General features: G+C 40.4%; 4 protein-coding genes across 5 annotated transcripts in view; 2 read left to right on the forward strand and 2 right to left on the reverse strand.

The window, feature by feature from the left end:
- The window catches only part of LOC115816192 (clusterin-like protein 1), a 3,971-nt gene extending 137 nt beyond the window's left edge, over positions 1 to 3,834 (forward strand). Inside the window, exons 2-8 of the mRNA XM_030779160.1 lie at positions 583 to 623; positions 927 to 1,075; positions 1,189 to 1,359; positions 1,469 to 1,988; positions 2,109 to 2,234; positions 2,643 to 2,854; positions 3,661 to 3,834. Of these exons, the coding sequence (XP_030635020.1) occupies positions 583 to 623; positions 927 to 1,075; positions 1,189 to 1,359; positions 1,469 to 1,988; positions 2,109 to 2,234; positions 2,643 to 2,854; positions 3,661 to 3,834 (1,393 nt within the window). The remainder of the gene's footprint in view (positions 1 to 582; positions 624 to 926; positions 1,076 to 1,188; positions 1,360 to 1,468; positions 1,989 to 2,108; positions 2,235 to 2,642; positions 2,855 to 3,660) is intronic.
- A 1,022-nt stretch (positions 3,835 to 4,856) lies between these two features.
- Positions 4,857 to 7,729, forward strand: tyms (thymidylate synthetase). Its single transcript, XM_030780718.1, has 7 exons — positions 4,857 to 5,079; positions 5,421 to 5,494; positions 5,614 to 5,788; positions 5,953 to 6,054; positions 6,466 to 6,641; positions 6,953 to 7,024; positions 7,592 to 7,729. Exons 1-7 carry the CDS (start codon positions 4,857 to 4,859, stop codon positions 7,727 to 7,729), a joined length of 960 nt encoding a protein of 319 aa, XP_030636578.1.
- Positions 7,730 to 7,917: 188 nt separating this feature from the next.
- enosf1 (enolase superfamily member 1) lies at positions 7,918 to 11,801 on the reverse strand. Of its 2 annotated transcripts, XM_030779994.1 has the most exons (15): positions 11,691 to 11,801; positions 11,372 to 11,474; positions 10,979 to 11,094; positions 10,728 to 10,814; positions 10,549 to 10,575; positions 10,381 to 10,453; positions 10,226 to 10,264; positions 10,018 to 10,100; positions 9,810 to 9,932; positions 9,538 to 9,672; positions 9,400 to 9,441; positions 8,868 to 8,997; positions 8,662 to 8,761; positions 8,415 to 8,496; positions 7,918 to 8,300 (listed from the first exon to the last, which is right to left on the reverse strand). In XM_030779994.1, exons 1-15 carry the CDS (start codon positions 11,772 to 11,774, stop codon positions 8,199 to 8,201), a joined length of 1,326 nt encoding a protein of 441 aa, XP_030635854.1. In that variant the 5' UTR covers positions 11,775 to 11,801; the 3' UTR covers positions 7,918 to 8,198. The 2 variants fall into 2 exon arrangements, with proteins under 2 accessions (XP_030635854.1, XP_030635855.1); XM_030779995.1 differs by lacking the exon at positions 9,400 to 9,441.
- Positions 11,802 to 13,007: 1,206 nt separating this feature from the next.
- The window catches only part of LOC115817620 (tyrosine-protein kinase Yes), a 15,357-nt gene continuing 8,364 nt past the window's right edge, over positions 13,008 to 20,000 (reverse strand). Inside the window, exons 8-12 of the mRNA XM_030780950.1 lie at positions 19,021 to 19,200; positions 14,893 to 14,969; positions 14,516 to 14,669; positions 14,094 to 14,225; positions 13,008 to 13,256 (exon numbers count right to left, since the gene is read on the reverse strand). Of these exons, the coding sequence (XP_030636810.1) occupies positions 13,048 to 13,256; positions 14,094 to 14,225; positions 14,516 to 14,669; positions 14,893 to 14,969; positions 19,021 to 19,200 (752 nt within the window). The 3' untranslated portion in view covers positions 13,008 to 13,047. The remainder of the gene's footprint in view (positions 13,257 to 14,093; positions 14,226 to 14,515; positions 14,670 to 14,892; positions 14,970 to 19,020; positions 19,201 to 20,000) is intronic.

The following is a 20,000-nucleotide window of genomic DNA, read 5'->3' on the forward strand; positions in this document are numbered from 1 at the left end:
ATGTTTTACATAGCTTGTTACATAATGTTCCAATTATGTGTTCCTTGAGATGCATTTACATTGCATATAAGACTTACAGCTGAATATAACTCATATTTAGAGTTCTGTCCATACATTATTTAAACACATATTTCACGCCGCACAGTTGCATGTCTGTTTGCCCCATTGCCTTGTGGAGCTTGTGTTGTAGAAATGTGCCCTCGTGTGGTAGAAATGACATACTACATCACATTAATACTTGACGCAGCCAAATTGAATAATCTTTGAGTTGATCAGATAAAAATGATTCTCAAATGCCACAGTAACATTCTACATTAATAATGTACTAAATTATTACATTATAGTTCTGCCACATATTTAAATGAAACATACAATGAATTAATTATATAATTACATTAGATAATAATATGACTTGAATAAATTACTATTTACAAAATAACTAATACCTCGATGTATTATTGTTGATTTTATATAAAATGTTAGATAAGTTTTATAGGACCATAATACATAAGAGAACAACCGGTAGATGGTGGAAACAGAGAATGTTTCTATTCTGATTCCCCTCTCTCTTTCCTTTCCCAGGTCTGCAGCAGGTAAAAAGGTTGACGATAACGACGATGAAGGTCTGGCCGTGTCTTTATCTCTTTATCTCCTCTCTGTCAATCTCTCTCTGCAATCTGGACTCCATCAGACTCTTCAGTGAGGACCAACTGAAATGTAGGGTTGTTTCAACCAAAATATCTGTTGACCACAACACTTCCACATGCCAGACTACTTCAAGCACAAGCTAACCAAATTCAACCACTTTTGTTCCTGTCTCTGGATGTGTGTGTGTGTGTGTGTGTATGTGTGTGTGTGTGTGTGTGCGTGTGTGCGTGTGTGTGTGTGTGCGTGCGTGTGTGTGTGTGTGTGTGTGTGTGTTATAGTATTGTCTGCAAAAGGACAACAGTATGTGGATGAAGAGATTAAGAGAGCGCTGTTTGGAGTGAAACATATGAAAGAAGTGATGGACAGAGAAGAGAATAAACATGAACAACTCATTAAGACTCTAAAAACCAGCTATGAGAAGAAAATGGTAACACACACACACACACACACACACACAAAAGACCCGATAAAAGATGAGTCAAAGAGGTAAGACACAAACAGACACTTGTACAGATTTATTGTTTGAACAATATTCTACAGGGTGTAGAGCAACTGGTCCAGGAGGCGGAGCAGAAGCTGCTGGAGGCGGAGCAGGACTGCCATGATAGGCTGAGGCCAATGTGGGAGGAGTGTCGACTATGTCTGGAAGACAGGTGTAGGATATTCTACACGTCTACATGCCGACGGAGCTATACAGCCTTCACTGTACAGGTGTTTGTGTGTGTGTGTGTGTTTGTGTGTGTTTGTGTGTGTGTGTGTGTGTGTGTGTGTGTGTGTGAAAGCTCCTGAGTGACTAAATGAGTTAATCTACATACTTCAGGTTGAGGAGATGTTCCGAAGAATGGCATCCCAATTGGATCAAAATCAAGACCTGGTCTTCAACCAGAACCTGGACATCCTGACTGAAAATCAGAACAAGACCCAACAGTACCAAGAGACAGAAAAACACGACCAAATCCAGAAGTCTAACCAGACCCATACCATAGCTGGCCCCGGTCCCTCTGGTCTAGACCAGGACCTGGTTTGGGTAAAGACCTCTTTTGGCCGTATCCAGGTAGCAGTTGATTCTCTTTACGCCGACAGTCTGGCTCTGGTCTCAGCCATGAGGAGAGAGCTTGGTCCAGCTTTTTACGCTGCATTTACTACAGAGGTCCAGCCAGGACCCCCACTGCTTGCCGGCATTGCCCAGACAGGAGCCCCCCAAGAGGGCATGGACCTGAGCAGAGCCCTGGGTTCATTTGTGGAGTTGGGCCGCAGTGTCTTACATGAGGTCAGCTCAGCGATAACGGAAGTGTTTGATGAAGATGAAGAAAGCATAGGAGAAGGGCCAACACAGAGAGGTATATTACTTATAACTCAGTGAAAACGAATTCTCAGTGAATATAGTATAATTTTATGGACTGTTATATATATGTAGTCTCATAGTTGTTCTTATAGTTTTAATGAAATGTTGGGTTTAGGTTCAGGCTGGTTGCCTGCCTGGGCGTTTCCAAGCAAACAGCTGTGCAGACATCTGCGCAGACAGGCGTCTGAGTGCAGACAGCTGAAGAGTCAGTGTGAGAACTGCCAGGAAGCCCTACTCACAGGTTCATTCCAGTGTGTGCGCGCGCGTGTGTGTGTGTGTTTGGCTAAGTCACTGTATGAACATGCTTAGCACTTCCTGTTTATAGCGGGTTAGTGTCCTGTCGCAGTGTGTGTATAACTGATTCCTGTTCTGATAAGTGTGTGTGTGTGTGTGTTTATGTATGAATATAAATCTGCATATATGTGTGTGTGTATATATTCATGCATTTACATACATTTGTGTGTGTATGTGTATGTTTATTTATGTGCATATATTCATGCATGAACATAAATTTGCATGTGTGTGTGTGTGTCTATAAATATGTGTATAAGTACATCTGTATTTCTGTGTGTATATAAAGTTTTATATGTGTGTATATATTCATGCATGAACATAAAGGTGTGTGTGTGTGTGTGTACATCTGTTATAGAGTGTCCCACAGTACCTCAATTTTACACAGAGCTGGGTGAGATCACCCTGCTGATGAACGAATCTCGTCGGCAGTATGAGGAGTTTCTGCAGGTCATTCATACGTACACCGAGGACACACGCCGCTGGGCAGAGAGCGCGATGGGCAAACATGCATGGATCACACACATCGCCGACGGATCTACTCCACCACACATCTTCAGTCTGATCAAGGTAGCTTAAAAAAAGATTAAAATTAAATCTCCGTGATTGCACACACACACTGTGAACAGTGAATTTGACCTCTGCATTTAACCCATCCTCACACACCAGTAGTGAGCACACATAACCACAGGAGCAGTGGGCAGCAAACCTGCACCCCAGGGGGAGGGGGGGTTAAGTGCCCTGCCCAAGGGCACTTCAGCTGTGGATGTCCCCCCCCCGCCAGTCCTGGGAATTGAACCAGCAACCTTTCAGTCACAAGGCCAGTTTTCGAACCTTTAGGCCACAGCTGCCCAACAGCATCATCATCATCATTACCATAATCATCACCACTCCAGGCTGCTCTCCATAGCCACAAACCACTTTGTAAACTATATTAACAAACTATGACACGAAGCTGCGAGCCAAAACATTAAGCGTTTGAAAGGGCGTAACTACACTAAAGGGATGATGTGGAACATCAGCTATGCTCCTTTGGACAGAAGACAGAAATTGTGGTCCCCATGGAGTGAAGCTGCACCAGTTAGCACACTAAACAGACCTGCAAACGTCACATCCCTGAAAACTAAAAAGTGATGTAAAAACAGAGTAAAAACTGTTAGCTATTGGTGTTTACTGTGCCCCAGCTTTGGTCCTATGGACTCAAGTGCTAGTCAGCATCAGGGTGTTATATGTGGGCTCTTGCTTACCTCCAGAACTTCTGCAGGAGGCAAGGCCACTGGTGTAAAAGACAAAGAGGTGATAAGACATTTCTTTTATCTGTGGATCACCACAGTTCTGTCACTAACGGGTTCAGTTGTCATGTCGGCTGATGTCAGGTGGTTCTTGGCAATACGGGTGCGACGGTGGAGGTATCAGTGCTGGACTCTCCTGTCCTATCCGTCACTGTGCCGGCTGGCCTGGAGGAGTCTGAACCGGCTTTCATCCAGTACATTGCTCAAGAGGCTCTGCTGGCATACAAACAAACACTGTCCAGCTCTACTCTCAGGTGAGGTGTGTTTTGGTGTGTGTGCGCGTGCGTGTGCGTGTATGTGTTTGTGTGTGTAGGAGAGAACATTAATTGTTTACAAGCAATGTATTTGATCTCTGTCACTCTAAATGACAGTTTTTTCAGTGGATGCTCATGTTATGTAACACACATGCAAAACATATGCATATTTGATAAGTTTTTTATCTAACACAATGACAAGATAGCATAATTCTGTCCCTGGCTGTGTTTTCATTGTAAACTTATGATTTTTTTTATTGTTACACTTTCAGATTAGTATTATTAAATAGTATAATTGTTGGTATAATAATGCCGTTATTATTATTATTATTTATCAACAATACTCTTGTTCACAGGACTGATGAGCACTGAGCTGTAAGATGTCGCAGGCTTTAATCAAGTTTTCCTCAGCACGCCTCAAACTCCTGATTAATGGGCTACATTTAAAGAAGGGGGCCTGTTATAAACGTAGACTGTGTTTTGGCGATGTTATTTGGACAGTTAACCAATCTATCGCTTCATTTCGAAGTCATTAGGTTAAAACCATGGGAACAATTTGTATCTCACTGCGTGATATCACCTTGCTCAATCTCAATGTCATAAAAGTTGATCTCAGTTTAATAAAAGCTGTCTACAAAAGTCTCTTCTCGATTCATTTTGGCCCGGACAACACTGTATTAGAAGTAACAGCTGTTACTGATCTTGCTCTTTGTTTGTTTGTTTATTTGTTTGTTTTAACATCCCGCCGTTAAACGCTGTTACATTGCCTTCCTTCTCTGAAGTGAAAAGGGATCAGCTGACTGCATGAGGCAGCCAACTGCCTCTGAGATCTGAATGAATGACATCGATTGTAGCCAATGAGATGCTACAGTAGATGACGTCATCAAACACGAAAAAATGCCGGGAATATTTAACATCAGTCACTGGTTCCGTGTGCTCATTTGGCGGGTTTCAAGCAAGTGCTGTTTTTCTGTGCGACGGACTTTATAATTTTTTTTATTGAATACGTAACCGAAATAACTAGAAATGCCTGCCACCTCAGAAATACACACGGCTGGACCATGCACTGTTGATGAACCGGAAAAATCCCAAAGACAAACAGCAAAGAGCTCTCTCTCACAGTTCTGTGATGAGCGCGGTTATCTCAATCAAATTGAATACATTTTGCAGCACGGAGTACGAAAAGGCGACCGGACCGGAACCGGGGTGATTTCTGTATTTGGGTCACAAGCGAGATACAACCTCCGAGGTGAGAGTTTTAGCTGACGGGATATATTTCTGCATACAAGAAAATGTCGGTTGTCAGAAAAAGTGCTTGCATTGTTTCTTTTGAATGATACCAAGACGCGTATAAGCTGTTCGACATGTTAAAGAAAAAACACAAGCGAAACGATAGCAATTCGCGACCATGGTTAATACTCCAGTAATTGTAAAGTCAGAATAAGCGAATCAGCTAACTTGCTTTATATCCACCCATAAAAACACAAAAACGTCAGTGATTGTCACCGGCCTGTGATAACACTGTGTAAAACAAGTACTCAGATAGCTACCACATACTGACGGTTATTTTTCTGCATGCTGAATTTTTAGACCAGTTTCCCTTGCTTACGACGAAAAGGGTTTTCTGGAAAGGCATCTTGGAGGAGCTCTTGTGGTTTATTAAAGTAAGAAATTAAGCATTTGTGACATTTTAAAAACACACAGTGGCCATAATTCATTTAATGTGTACATTTTAAGCTCATTGCGGTCTGTGCACCCCTGCTAACACTGCTCCCTACGTCAGGGCTCGACTAACGCTAAGGAACTGTCAGAGAAAGGAGTGAAGATTTGGGACGCCAACGGCTCGCGGGAATTCTTGGATAAGAACGGTCTCACGGAGCGCGAGGAAGGCGACTTGGGTCCCGTTTATGGTTTTCAATGGAGACACTTTGGCGCCGAATACAAAGACATGCACACAGGTGACAGACTCCGCCCCTTTTCATATGAGTCGACTCAGCTCTGAAGGGTTATTAAGTCGTAAGGTTTTTGAAGCCTAGGGATGGTTTGAGTTTGAGATAAATGTGAATGAGTTAATCTAAGGATTGGTGTGTTTAATGAGTTTTAATGTCTCTCTCATGGACAGATTATACAGGACAAGGTGTGGACCAGCTGCAGAAAGTCATCGATACGATCAAGTCCAATCCAGAGGACAGGAGGATTATTATGTGTGCCTGGAATCCTAAAGGTACAGCAAACCGTCTCAATGGTTCCCACTTTATATTACACACACAGTAACCAAACACATCAGTCAGTCACTGGGTGCTAAAGACCAACTCAAAAATCTTGCACTGTACGCAGCAACACCTCACACACACACACACACACACATACACGCACAGTGGAATTGGAATCTTCTGTAGACTAGCGTAATTCACCGCTAACTCTTGAAACTCTGTGTGTGTGCACGCCCTATGCACACCTACTTTACAAAACTACTAAAGTCACAAGCTTGTTGGTCTCTAGACCTGAAGTAATTTCCATGAAGATGAGGTTGCTAAATACTTCATAAACCAGCACAGCAACATAGATCTGAACCTAACACTCACTAACTTGTCTTCTCTCTTTCTCTCTCTCTCTCACTCGTTTGTGCTCTCAGACCTACCCCTGATGGCATTGCCCCCATGCCATGCCCTTTGTCAGTTTTACGTATCCGATGGCGAGTTGTCATGCCAACTGTATCAGCGTTCGGGTGACATGGGGCTGGGAGTGCCCTTCAACATCGCCAGCTACTCCCTGCTCACCTACATGATCGCCCACGTCACCAGACTCAAGGTACACCTTCACCTGTCACCTGGCTAATTATCTCTTTAACTGGATGTTAATGATATCTGACCGCCCTGGACATGATTTGACAGATTGCCTGGTTTGTTGCAGAGGAAAATTGTTATTACTTATTCACTCATTTATTCATTCACTTGTGCATCATCTAGATTACTTTGCAGACTCATTGAAATAAATTTTTTCATTTATTTGTGCAATATACTTACCATTGTGTGTTCACGTGTTTTTTTAATATTAGAGCTAATAGATATTTTTCCTCCCTATTCTCCTCTCTCTCTCTCTCTCTCTCTCTCTCTCTCAAGCCTGGTGACTTCGTGCACACTCTGGGCGATGCCCATGTTTACACCAATCACGTTGAGCCTCTGAAAGAGCAGGTAGGTCTCAGGTATCTGTGGGCTGGTTTATTTGACAGGGGGTTAAGCTCTCACCAAAATGTATTCCAGTTTAAGCTGGCATAAAAACAGAGCCTACTTTGTTGATCACAAATCGTATTTTCTCTCCAAAATATTCATTTGTTTACAGCATTTATCTAATGGGTTTTTGACATGATTATTTGATAATGGTACTCAAAGACACCAGAGGCTGTTCTGTGTGTTCTAAAGACTAATTATGTGTTAAAAAAAATGTTGTGGGAATAAATGAATCAGTGTTGATTATACTTGTAGCATCACAACAAAAACAGTTTGATGGTGTGTGAATTTATTTGCCATTAAAATAGATCAAACCTTGTTCTGAACAAAACCACATACTGTGTGGTGATTCTGAACTCGGTGTACTGCAAACAGGTCAACATGATTTTGGGACAGATTTCAGGTAAATTTTTGTACTCTGTAGGTCAAAATGGACATGTCTTTGTAGGAGGACAGATTTAAAAAACAAAACAAAACTGAAAAACACCCAGTACAAATGGGAGTCTAATACTGTCATGTTTTTACTTTTAGCTCCAGAGAGAGCCAAGGCCTTTCCCTAAGCTGAAGATCCGTAGGACAGTGGAAAGGATCGACGACTTCCGTGCAGATGATTTTGAGATCTGTGATTATAATCCATATCCCACAATCAAAATGCAGATGGCTGTGTAGAGTATTGGGCTTCACTCTGAAAGTACTGCATTAATAGTTTAGATTTTTATTATCAAAGCCCAGATCTGTAAATATTTACTTTTTTTCTTTAAATAAACGTGTTTAACTTGTGTTCAATGGGTTAATTAATGTTTTACCTAAGAAATGAAATCTCACACCACAAGAAAGTAAAATTATACAACAATTTATTGCAGGATGGAATATCAAAAGATCCAGTCAACATTTTCAAATTGCTGGGATTTATTTAAAAAAAGATTACAAGCTCCTATAGAGAGGCATGTCCTTTTTGTGATGGACATTTCGCATTTCTTTACTCTCTGGAACAACAAGGTAATTTTAGCAATGATTAGCAGTGTTAAAGATGTTTTATGAGAGGCAGTTAGAATGTTTGTGTGTGTTTTCCCTTTTTTCTCTGCTTTTTCTGCCAGCTTAAGGAGAACACTGTGTATGTGTGTGTGTATTTATGTTTTCACTGTCCTTTCTGCAGTAGTGTTGTCTTCCACACCTCCCCATTAGGAAACTGGTATTTCTGCACAGACTCTTCCAACATCTCACAGGAGAAGCCAGGATCCTGTAAACATGCGCGCACACACACACACACACACACACACACAAACAAACAACACATCAGGCCTGTGTATGTCCTCACCCTCCTATGGCTGAGTGCTGTTTTTAGGTGACTCACCTTTGGGGGGATGTAACAAGCTTGTCTGATGACTGTCGGACTCCTGAAGTGCTCGTGGAGGTGGTCCACATACTCACACATTCTTACACACACACACACAGAAATAAGGAACACTGCATTTCTGGTACAATGAGAACTGGGCTGATAGATTCTGATATGGTATCACAATATTGCTCTGGAGACTATTATCAGTGGTTTGGGGCAGAAAATTAGAAACACGGTTCTCACACACGCAAATGTGCTGTACCTGTTTTGTAAACTGCCGGACACTGAGATGTAATCAAACAGAATGAGGTGCTGAACCAATTCACACAGTCCAACTCCCCCGGCATGAGGGCACACAGGAACTAAAGAAATAAACATTTTACCACCACAGAAACCTTTATCCATGATATATACAATATTAATATAAAACAGTATATACACACACATACACATACACAGCGGTCTCACCATTGAACTTGCAGGCCATGAGCAGAATAGCAAGGTTTTCGTTAACACTTCCCACCCTACAGCTGTCAATCTGAACAAACTGGAGAGCAGAGGCCTGGAGAAACTGCTTAAACATCACCCTGTTATGGCACTGACACACAAACAGGCACATACTGCAAATGAAAATCACTGACAGTTACCAAGTGTATATAAATAAATAGATATGTACAGGAGTGGAGAGAGTAAAAGTACTGTTGCTGAAAAAAAAAGTACTCTAAGTAGAGTTAAACTAACAATCGTTTTTGTAAATGAGTGACCATTTTATTTTTACTTATTTACTTAAATATTTTTCAGGAGGGTTACTTTAACTCTACTTAGAGTACTTTTTTTTAGGAGGAGTACTTCTACTTTTACTTTTCCCACCCATGGATATATAGATATAGCTAGATAGACAGATGTAGTTACATACAGGTGTATAGATACATTGTTTTATTATTTGACATGAACAACATGAAAGACATGTTTTGTTTAAAAGTCGTTCAGAAACACTTACCTGCTCTCCTGTGGCCACGCCTATATCCAGAGGAGCCAATGCCTGAAAACAAAAGTACAAATAAATGAACACTACTCATTTACAGAACCAATATGTGTATGTCTTGTCTACACACATATGCAGACACTCCCTACACACTTTGGAGATGGTAGCATGTCCGAGGATGTCGTCAGGGGAGGTAGGTTCTTCAATCCACAATGGCCGGAACTCTGCAAGTTTGGTTACCCAGGCAACAGCCTCACTGACATCCCACCGCTGGTTGGCATCGATCATCTAAATCAAAGGTCAAAGAGGTAATTTATCCTCATCATTCCAATCACATTCAGCCCTGGAGAAACAGTCAATAACATGAACCAATGGGAAACAGACAAGAACATGATGGTCCAATCGTACACTTTCGGAGGCATTACCAGCGTTTTGTCTGGTCCAATCATCTGCCTGATGAGACGGCATCTGCGGATGTCGTCTTCTAGGTCCGCCCCAACTTTCACTTTAAATCGCGTCCATCCTTCAGCCAATGCCGTAGAGCACAGCTACACGCACACACACACACACACACTGATCCATCAACACCATAAAGCACTGCTATAAACCAGAGATAAATACAGACACACTTACCTGGGTGAGCTGCTGGTCGGAGTAGCCAAGCCAGGCACAGGAGGTGGTATAGGCTGGGTAACCGTCCTTCAGCATCTGCTCCTCTGGAGCACAGAAATCACAGGAGCATTAAGACCGTCTCACCAAGGCAGCGAAAAAATTAAAAACGCACACACACACACACACACACACATGCACACACTAAATAATTCAAAAGATACATACATACCTCTCTGCTGCTTTCCCTCCCTGGCTTTCATCAATATGTCTATCACATGAAAAGAAGAGAGAGAGAGAGAGAGAGTCACTAAGAGTGAGGCGTGCTCGTTTACTTCCTTGTGACTGTGGTGTGAACTGAGTCACTGGGTTTTGATATGACCTCACCTAATGCTTCCCTCTCAGTCAGAGCATCACTGATGTAGCGGAAATCAATGCATTTGATCAGGAGGTCAGGGTCCTGTGAGAACACATGGTCATACGTGTTTACTTGGCTAAACTCATGAAACGGGATTAATCAATAACAGGAGACGGGATTTCCAACCCTGTACTTACCATATCCACAAGCAGCTTCCACAGAGGCTGGAGGAAAATGGCAAATGTGAGTCGCACATTAACAATGACACAACAACAAGCATCTGTTTTGTATAGTGACTGTGTGTGTGTGTATGTGTGTGAAGTGTATGCCTAGAATGAGGTGACAATAGAGAGCAGAGGGTGTGTGTGTGTGTTACCTTGCCTTCAGCCCTTGCCCACAGGTCCCAGACAGCATTGAGCACTGCTGCAGTGGCCAGGTGAATGACACCTTTCTCGGGTCCAATCTGACACAGCACAAAAGAGTAGATAACTAAAGAAACTGAATGAATGATTGAACGAATAAATCTATTGGTTAAACAGTCTACCTACAATCTAACTGCTGAATAATCCATTTATGAGCCATTGACCTATCCATCCTAGATAGATGCAGTAAACTACACACACTCACCCATCTCATTTGACCGTCACTGGTTAGGATTCGATAGAAACCCCGAAAGTCATTCACAATCTCCTCCAAAGTCTTACCAATCACAAGCCCTGACAACGCCTCCACTGCACACACCACTACACACACGGAAAGAGAGAGAAAGAGAGAGAGAGAGAGAGAGAGACAGAGACAGAGACAGAGACAGAGAGAGAGAGAGAGGGAGGCCTCATTCCAAACTCGACAGATCTTCTGATCAAACAGCGAATTGTTTGATTTGTGCCACGAGATGGCGCCATTCGTTTCTTAGCTTCCATTTCCAAAACGAGTTGCATATCCACGAGAAGAGAGTGATAGTCCAAGCATGTCCATAAAGTGAAGGAATGTGTTTTATTTTCAAGAAATCAATACTCTCACCAATCTCCGTTCCTCTTCCAACCGTAAACGTTAGCCCGTAACCCTTGAGTGCAGCGTCCGTCTCTAAGACAACATAAGCCGCAGAGTAGTCCGGGTCAGTGTGCTGGAAGTAAGTCACATGATTGTCGTTGCAAAATGTTGTACGAACAACAGCGAAATTTTCTCATACATGGATACAGGATACATTCCCAAACGGAGGAACCTGCTCTTGTTCTGCTCCAAAATGCGGAAAGCACAGCATTGACTATGAGAGTCTGAAGTTTGCAATATTGAACTAAACTCTGGTTGAATTGTCATTATGAAGTCACTTCATACGAACCATTGCGTCTGAGCCATGGTGCTCCTGGGATGTAGGAAATCTCACGTCGCTTACGGTTAATCCTGTAATTTTAATTTTTGACATGTTGCAGAGAATTGCACTGTACACTATGCTTTGGGGGAAGTTGTTTTGGAACTGTACTTACGTAAACAACATGTCCCGCCCCTAAAATTGTTTGATTGGTTCATAATCACATCTGTTACAGGTGACTGAGTGTTCTATTTGACGTTTTCAACAGAGAGATATTCATTCATTAATAAGCATAAATAGGTTTTATTTCACAGAACACGTAGTTACATAGGAACATACTCGTGCCTTTTCAGCATGTCAGTTAACGTTAACGTCTTTTTACACTTAAAAAATACGAATTCAGGATTTGTATAAAAGCCCCTACCACAGCGGGAGAGCACGCGCTACAACAATACCATCCGATGATACGATAGTGCTAAAGGGGTGTAACGATGATGACATTATAATAATGTAAGATTGTTATGCATTTTGCGTAATAACATGCCATATATGTTTTATTAAACACTTTTTAAAATGAAAAATAAAAAAGTAAAAAAGTACAGACCAAATGAATAACGAAGAAAAAACTCATGATTGATTACAATATTAGACGGTGTATATGCGGGTATACGTAGGATCAAGTGGAAACTAACCCAAAACACATATGTAAACATTCAGGGTAAACAGAGTAAAAAAGGGACCGACTTTCACTTTCCCTGTCGGAATCCCCAAAACTATAATGCATGAAGTCACAGGTTCATTTCATATACTGACATATGTTCGTGGGTGTACACAAATGCTTACCTAAACTAAACATTTTTTATAAGGTCATGATAAAAAGTCAACTAAACAAATTTTTTTTCTTCATTTATGTTCCTTTGGCAACTTCGTCTTACAAAGATGAGTATTCTTCAACCAGTCCTTTCTAGCAGGTGGGTGACCAGCACTTTGCCTGCTGGGAAATGAAGTCCAGGATATGTTTACCGCAGATAGCGCAAAGCAGAAAAAAGACTCAGAATCAACATATGAAGACTGGAAAGGGGCGCAAGCCTCAACAAAATGCAGAAACAAAATGAGCAGAAGAATGAAAAAAAAAAAAATCCCTTCAAATTAAACGTACATGGAACATTCAGACAGTGTGAAGTGCTTTAGCTCCTGGGCAAACTGTGTTGATTAGTTTGAACAGAATAAATTTTGCATAAATGTACATTATATGTGTGTGTGTGCATATAGGTGTGTCTGTGTGTGTGTGTATGTGAGTGCATATGCGTGTGCGTGTATACATATGTATGTATACATTTGTGTGTATGTGTGTGTGCATGTGTGCATTTGAGTGGGTGTGTGTGTGTCACAGGTTGTCCCCTGGCTGATACTGGGGCTCTGTGGCAGTAAAGTAATCCTCCAAAAAGCTCTGTGTGTAGTGGAAGGTGGGTCTCTCCTCTGGTTCTGCCCTCCAGCACTGCAGCATAAAGTCATGCAGAGACGCAGGGCAATCCTGTGGACAGGACATCCTGTAACCCCGCTCCACTTGCTCCAGAACCTCCCTGTTCACCATGCCTAAGATACAGAGACACACAGAGAGAGGGAGAGAGGGAGAGAGAGTGAGAGAGAGAGAGAGGATTATGTATGAGTCTGTGAGAAAAAAAGATAAAGACAGAGAGAAATATGTGTACGCCTCTGTGTGTGTGTGTGTGTGTGTGTGTGTGTGCGTGCGTGCGCACGTGCTCAGTGACAGATGGTCAGAAAAATACGAGTTATAGTCTTTCTGACATAAACAGACAGATGGGACTACTCACAAATCTGTAATGAGAGAGAAGGACGGAGAGAGTGTACTTGTGCCTGTGTGTAAATATGTGAAACTATCATGTGATTGCGCATGTTTGTGTAAGTTATGCACTTCAACATTCAGTTTTTCATTAAATATATATCATTTCATACAAGTATGTCAATTTTCATGTGTATTGGTGTGCATCTCTGTTTTAAAGAACATCCTCAAAATGCAGAAGATATAAACGTGTATGTGAGTGTGTGTGTATGTGTGCGTGTGCGTGTGCATGTGTGTGTGTGTGTGAGTGAGTGTGTGTGTGTGAGAGTGAGTGTGCGTGAGTGAGTGTGAGTGAGTGAGTGTGTGAGAGTGTGAGAGCGAGTGTGTGTGAGAGTGAGTGAGTGTGTGTGTGTGTGTGTGTGTGTGTGTGTGTGTGTGTGAGAGAGAGAGAGTGAGTGTGCGTGTGCATGTGTGTGTGTGTGAGAGTGAGTGTGTGTGTGTGAGAGTGAGTGAGTGAGTGTGTGAGAGTGAGTGTGTGAGAGTGAGTGTGTGTGTGTGAGAGTGAGTGAGTGAGTGTGTGAGAGTGTGAGAGTGAGTGTGTGAGTGAGTGAGTGTGTGTGTGTGCTGACCTGGGTAAGGGACTCTGCCCTTGGTGACGAGTTCAGTGAGCAGAACACCAAATGACCAGACGTCTGATTTAATACTGAAACGACCAAACAGAGCAGCCTCTGGTGCCGTCCACTTAATAGGAAACTTAGCTCCTGCACAGGGGAGAGAGAGCGAGAGAAAGAGAGAGAGAGAAAGAGAAAGATGAAGGAGAGCAAGACAGGGGTGAGAGAGAGAAAGTGAGAGACATTACTGTAAAGACAACATGCCCTTTGTCTCCACTAGATGTCCTTCTAGAGCAACAGTTTCTGAATTGCTATACGAAGATAGACAGAAACCAACAGATAGATAGATAGACAGATAGATAGATAGATAGATAGATAGATAGATAGATAGATAGATAGATAGATAGATAGATAGATGGACCGACAGACAGACAGATTACCTTGTCTGGCAGTGTACTCGTTGTCTTCGATGAGTCTAGCCAGGCCGAAGTCAGCAATCTTACACACCAGTCTGTCAGACACCAGGATGTTAGCAGCACGCAGGTCTCTGTGGATGTAGTTCATTCTCTCAATGAACGCCATGCCGTCAGCAATCTGTAACACACACACACACACACACACACACACACACACACACAGAGTGCATTGACAAGATTTGCTGTTAAGTAAATTTACTTTTTTTTTTTCAAAAAAATCAACAAAATCAATAAATGAATTTCTGTGTCCATATTTCCAGTCTTTACCAAGCAAACAGAAGTGTGTGTGTGTGTGTGTGTGTGTGTGTGTGTGTGTGATGGTGGTGGTAAAATTGTCCCACCTGAGCTGCCATGTCCACTAACTGGGGGAGTTTGAAAAGTTTCCCTTCAGGGCTCTTGAGGAACTCCAGTAGACTACCTGTCAAAACCAAACCACTACTGTTTAATATGTATATACACAGTCAAAACCAAACCACTACTGTTTAACATGTATATACACAGTCAAAACCAAACCACTACTGTTTAATATGTATATACACAGTCAAAACCAAACCACTACTGTTTAATATGTATATACACAGTCAAAACCAAACCACTACTGTTTAATATGTATGTACACAGTCAAAACCAAACCACTGCTGTTTAATATGTATATACAGTCAAAACCAAACCACTACTGTTTAATATGTATATACACAGTCAAAACCAAACCACTACTGTTTAATATGTATATACACAGTCAAAACCAAACCACTGCTGTTTAATATGTATATACACAGTCAAAACCAAACCACTACTGTTTAATATGTATATACACAGTCAAAACCAAACCACTGCTGTTTAATATGTATATACAGTCAAAACCAAACCACTACTGTTTAATATGTATATACACAGTCAAAACCAAACCACTACTGTTTAATATGTATATACACAGTCAAAACCAAACCACTACTGTTTAACATGTATATACACAGTCAAAACCAAACCACTACTGTTTAATATGTATATACACAGTCAAAACCAAACCACTACTGTTTAACATGTATATACACAGTCAAAACCAAACCACTACTGTTTAACATGTATATACACAGTCAAAACCAAACCACTGCTGTTTAATATGTATATACAGTCAAAACCAAACCACTACTGTTTAACATGTATATACACAGTCAAAACCAAACCACTACTGTTTAACATGTATATACACAGTCAAAACCAAACCACTACTGTTTAACATGTATATACACAGTCAAAACCAAATGACTACTGTTTAACATGTGTATACACAGTCAAAACCAAACCACTACTGTTTAATATGTATATACACAGTCAAAACCAAACCACTACTGTTTAATACATACACAGTGCATGTATAAATATATACAGTACATGTTTCACTGCTGTTTAATATATACAGTATATATCTCACTACCGTTTAATATATACACAATGCATGTCTCACTACTCTTTAATACATACACAGTGCATGTCTCACTACTGTTTAACACATACACAGCGTATGTCTCACTACTGTTTAATATATACACTGCGTATGTCTCATTACTGTTTAATATGCTGCCTGGCCAAAAAAAAGTCGCACACTCTAATATTTCATTGGACCACCTTTAACTTTGATTACGGCATGCATTCGCCGTGGTATTGTTTTGACAACCTTATGCAACGTCACAACACTTATTTCCATCCAGAGTTGCATTAATATTTGGCCAAGATCTTGTTGACGACAGGAGAGTCTAACAACTCCATAAAGTTTTCTCTAGCATATCCAAAAGACTTTCATTGGGGTAAAGGTCAGGACTCTGTGGTGGCCAATTCATGTGTGAAAATGATTTCTCATGCTCTCTGAACCACTCTTTCACAATTTGAGCCCAATGAATCTTGGCATTGTTGTCCTGGAATATGCCTGTGCCATCAGGGAAGAAAAAATCCACTGATGGGATAATCTGGTCATTCAGTACATTCAGGTACTCAGCTGACATCATTTTATTGCCACATAACGTTGCTGAGCCTAGACCTGACCAATTGAAGCAAATCCAGATCATAACACTGCCTCCAGAGGCTCCAAATCCAAATGGTGCCTTTTTATTGGCCAGGCACTGTATATACAGTACATGTCTCACTACTGTTAAATATACAGAATATGTTTCACTACTGATTAATAAATACAGTATATGTTTCACTGTTGTTTAATATATACAGTATATGTCTCACTACTGTTTAAGATATACAGTACATGTTTCACTGCTGTTTAATATATACAGTATATGTCTCACTACTGGTTAATATATACAGTACATGTTTCACTGCTTTTTAATATATGCAGTATATATTTCACTGCTGTTTAATATATACAGCATATATTTCACTTCTGTTAAATATATACAGTACATGTCACCCTAATACACACATAACATAACGGTACATGTCTCATTACTGTTAAATATATACAGTATATGTCTCACTACTGTTATGTCTCACTACTGTTTAATATATACAGTACATGTTTCACTGCCGTTTAATATATACAGTATATGTCTCATTATTGTTCAATATATACACAGTACATGTCTTACTACTGTTAAATATATACAGTACATGTTTCACTGCTGTTTAATATATACAGTATATATCTCACTACCGTTTAATATATACACAGAGGATGTCTTAATACTGTTTAATATATTCAGTCTATATCTCACTAGTGTTTAATATATACAGTACATGTCTTACTACCGTTTAATATACACAGTATATGTCTCACTACTGTTTAATATACACAGTATATGTCTTACTACTGTTAAATATATGCAGTACATGTTTCACTACTGTTTAATATATACAGTATATATTTCACTACTGTTTAATATAAACAGTATATGTCTCACTACTGTTTAATATAAACAGTATATATTTCACTACTGTTTAATATATACAGTATATGTCTCACTACTGTTTAATATAAACAGTATATATTTCACTACTGTTTAATATATACAGTATATATTTCACTACTGTTTAATATATACAGCATATGTCTCACTACAGTTAATACACAGCACAGTAGTCTAACACCATCCACATTCACCTTAATACACACATAACATCATCCTCACATTTTAATTCATATTGAATGTCAGTGAACCAGTTTAGTACATGGGCTTATGGGTATTCAGGGTACTAGCCTGCGAGTAATGAAAGGCGGAATAGGTAAAACATGTCTCAAGTCTACAGAGGACAGACTGACTGTCACAAATCACAACAAAAACCCCTTCACCTTACAGATCAGTGAGTCACTGCCAACTGTCATCACCATTCCCTGTTAATAATAAAACCAATTAAACCAGTAAAAAAAAAACCCAAAAAACAATGAGGTGCACCGCAGAGGGAAACAGTGAAAATGTAGCTTAGCAGAGAGTCAGTGAAATAGAGTAGCTTGAGCAAAGCATGTAGTGAAAAAACATACAAAAGAAAATATGTTGCTATTGTGCGGTTTAAAACTGATTGTTCTGTCCAAAAAAAGATGTTTTCCCTTTCTGAGAAGTATGATTAGAGGAAAGAGATTTTGTCCAAAATGAAATGACTGTTGAGTGAGCGTGTGTATGTGTGTGTGTGTATGTGTGTTGGAAATGAACACATTTACGAATCACAGAACTATAGAGTGCACTTGGAAATGTAATGCAAATAAAATAAAATACACCTTTTATGACGAGAAAATGTCCCTTTGTATTTTAAGCTCTAAAACGACCTGTGAGTTGTTCAAATTGAAACCAAACAGAAACTAAACCTCAACAGCGGTTTTTGAAGATCAAAGTCTCAACCTAGAAAACTGTCTTTTCTGATAAGAAGAATTCTTCCTACCCTGTGAGAAGAAAAACACATGAGAGTTATTTAGTCTCAGTTAATACGTGATTTCTCTCTCTCTCTCTCTCTCTGTGTGTGTGTGTGTTATGAGACAGACCGGTTAACCTTTGTGCTTACTCTGATGTCAGATCAGTCTTCTGGACCGTAATACAGGCCAACGATAATTTATGGTGTGTTTGTTAGTGTGGTTAGAGCAATAGAGAAGACGTGAGTATGTCAGAGAGACCATGTCTTTGCTCCTGTACTGTCATATAGATATAAATAACTCAATTCAGATGAGACTGAGGCCCAGGTGTATTGTTCTACACATGCAGAAATGCATATTCAGATATAATTCTATATGTATACGTGAAAATTTGTGTGTATGCATACATGTGTATATGCACATGCCTGAGGACTGTATTCATTTGACTGTGAAAGAAATGAGTGGATCTGAAAGAGAAAAAAATGAGAGAAACAAGACAGAAAGCGTGAGAGCGAGAGAGAGACTGAGAGAGAGAAAAAGAGAGAGAGAGAGAGCGAGAGCGAGGGAGAGAGAGAGAGGTACAGAGGGAGTAAGAAGGAGCTTGAAAAAGAAACCACACCTTTGCCCATGTATTCAGTCACTATATAGATGGGCTCCTGAGACACCACGGCGTACAGTGGCACCAGTTTGTCATGACGCAGTTTCTTCATGATCTGAGCTTCCTGGAGGAAAGATTCAGGAGACATGGTCCCTGGCTTCAGTGTTTTCACCGCCACTTTAGTGGTACCGTTCCACATGCCTGTGTGAAAATGGGGAACTCGTGTCAATGGTGCGATAAACCCAAGTAAATACAAACACGGACAAACCCACACAAACAAACAGATTTAAAGGCAAAAAGTAATGGAGGTCAATCAGTAATCAGTATGTCCCTGTTTGTGTTTGTAGGGTGATATATGTTTTGTGTATACATAAAAAGGGTTTTGAACATTTTTAAAATATGTACAAGTTTGCGTGTTGTTATTGCTGTGTGTGTGAGTGTGTGTGTGTGTGTGTGAACGCGTATGAGATACGGGATGTTACTGTGAACATTTTGCCTTCAGATTTGTATGTGTGTCTTCAAGTGTGCTTGTATAAGAAACAGACTATATGTAAACAAGACTTCATGTTGATCATATGCATATATACACACACACACACACACACACACATACACATACACACACACACACATATGTATATATATATTACATGACTTTGTTGAATACTCTGAATTCTGATTGGTCACTTATGGCATGCTATGGTCTGTTATATCCATTGCTATGGAACACTTTTTCTTTGCGGAAGCAATAGAATCATTTTTAAACCAATAAAACCATCTTTAAACCAATATTTTGTGTCAAATTACTGATTTCTTTAGTAAATAGTCATGTATTAAGCGGGATAATGTACAGCGAGCTGGTCATTATAGCGAAATAAACCGCTTTAGGGTGATTCTAGACCCCTCCGCTTCATGTCTGGGTCCTGCATCACCGTTTGCTGTAATGACTGGCTCGCTGTGCATTGTCCCTTACATGTCTGTGAATCTATACTTTGATGACA

The sequence above is a fragment of the Chanos chanos genome, chromosome 7 (genome assembly GCF_902362185.1).
Source record: "Chanos chanos chromosome 7, fChaCha1.1, whole genome shotgun sequence".
In the NCBI taxonomy this organism is placed as follows: Eukaryota; Metazoa; Chordata; class Actinopteri; order Gonorynchiformes; family Chanidae; genus Chanos; species Chanos chanos.

What these genes read in the sequence shown, in the direction of transcription:
- tyms (XM_030780718.1), top strand. Translation starts at nt 4,857, where the DNA reads ATGCCTGCCACCTCAGAAATACACACGGCTGGACCATGCACTGTTGAT. An exon ending in AGCTCTTGTGGTTTATTAAA is followed by an intron (nt 5,495 to 5,613) that starts GTAAGAAATTAA and finishes TCCCTACGTCAG; the next exon opens with GGCTCGACTAACGCTAAGGA. An exon ending in GTGTGCCTGGAATCCTAAAG is followed by an intron (nt 6,055 to 6,465) that starts GTACAGCAAACC and finishes TTGTGCTCTCAG; the next exon opens with ACCTACCCCTGATGGCATTG.
- enosf1 (XM_030779994.1), bottom strand. Translation starts at nt 11,774, where the DNA reads ATGTCAAAAATTAAAATTACAGGATTAACCGTAAGCGACGTGAGATTT. An exon ending in GGAAGCTGCTTGTGGATATG is followed by an intron (nt 10,454 to 10,548) that starts GTAAGTACAGGG and finishes GTGTTCTCACAG; the next exon opens with GACCCTGACCTCCTGATCAA. An exon ending in TTGGACCAGACAAAACGCTG is followed by an intron (nt 9,673 to 9,809) that starts GTAATGCCTCCG and finishes CCTTTGATTTAG; the next exon opens with ATGATCGATGCCAACCAGCG.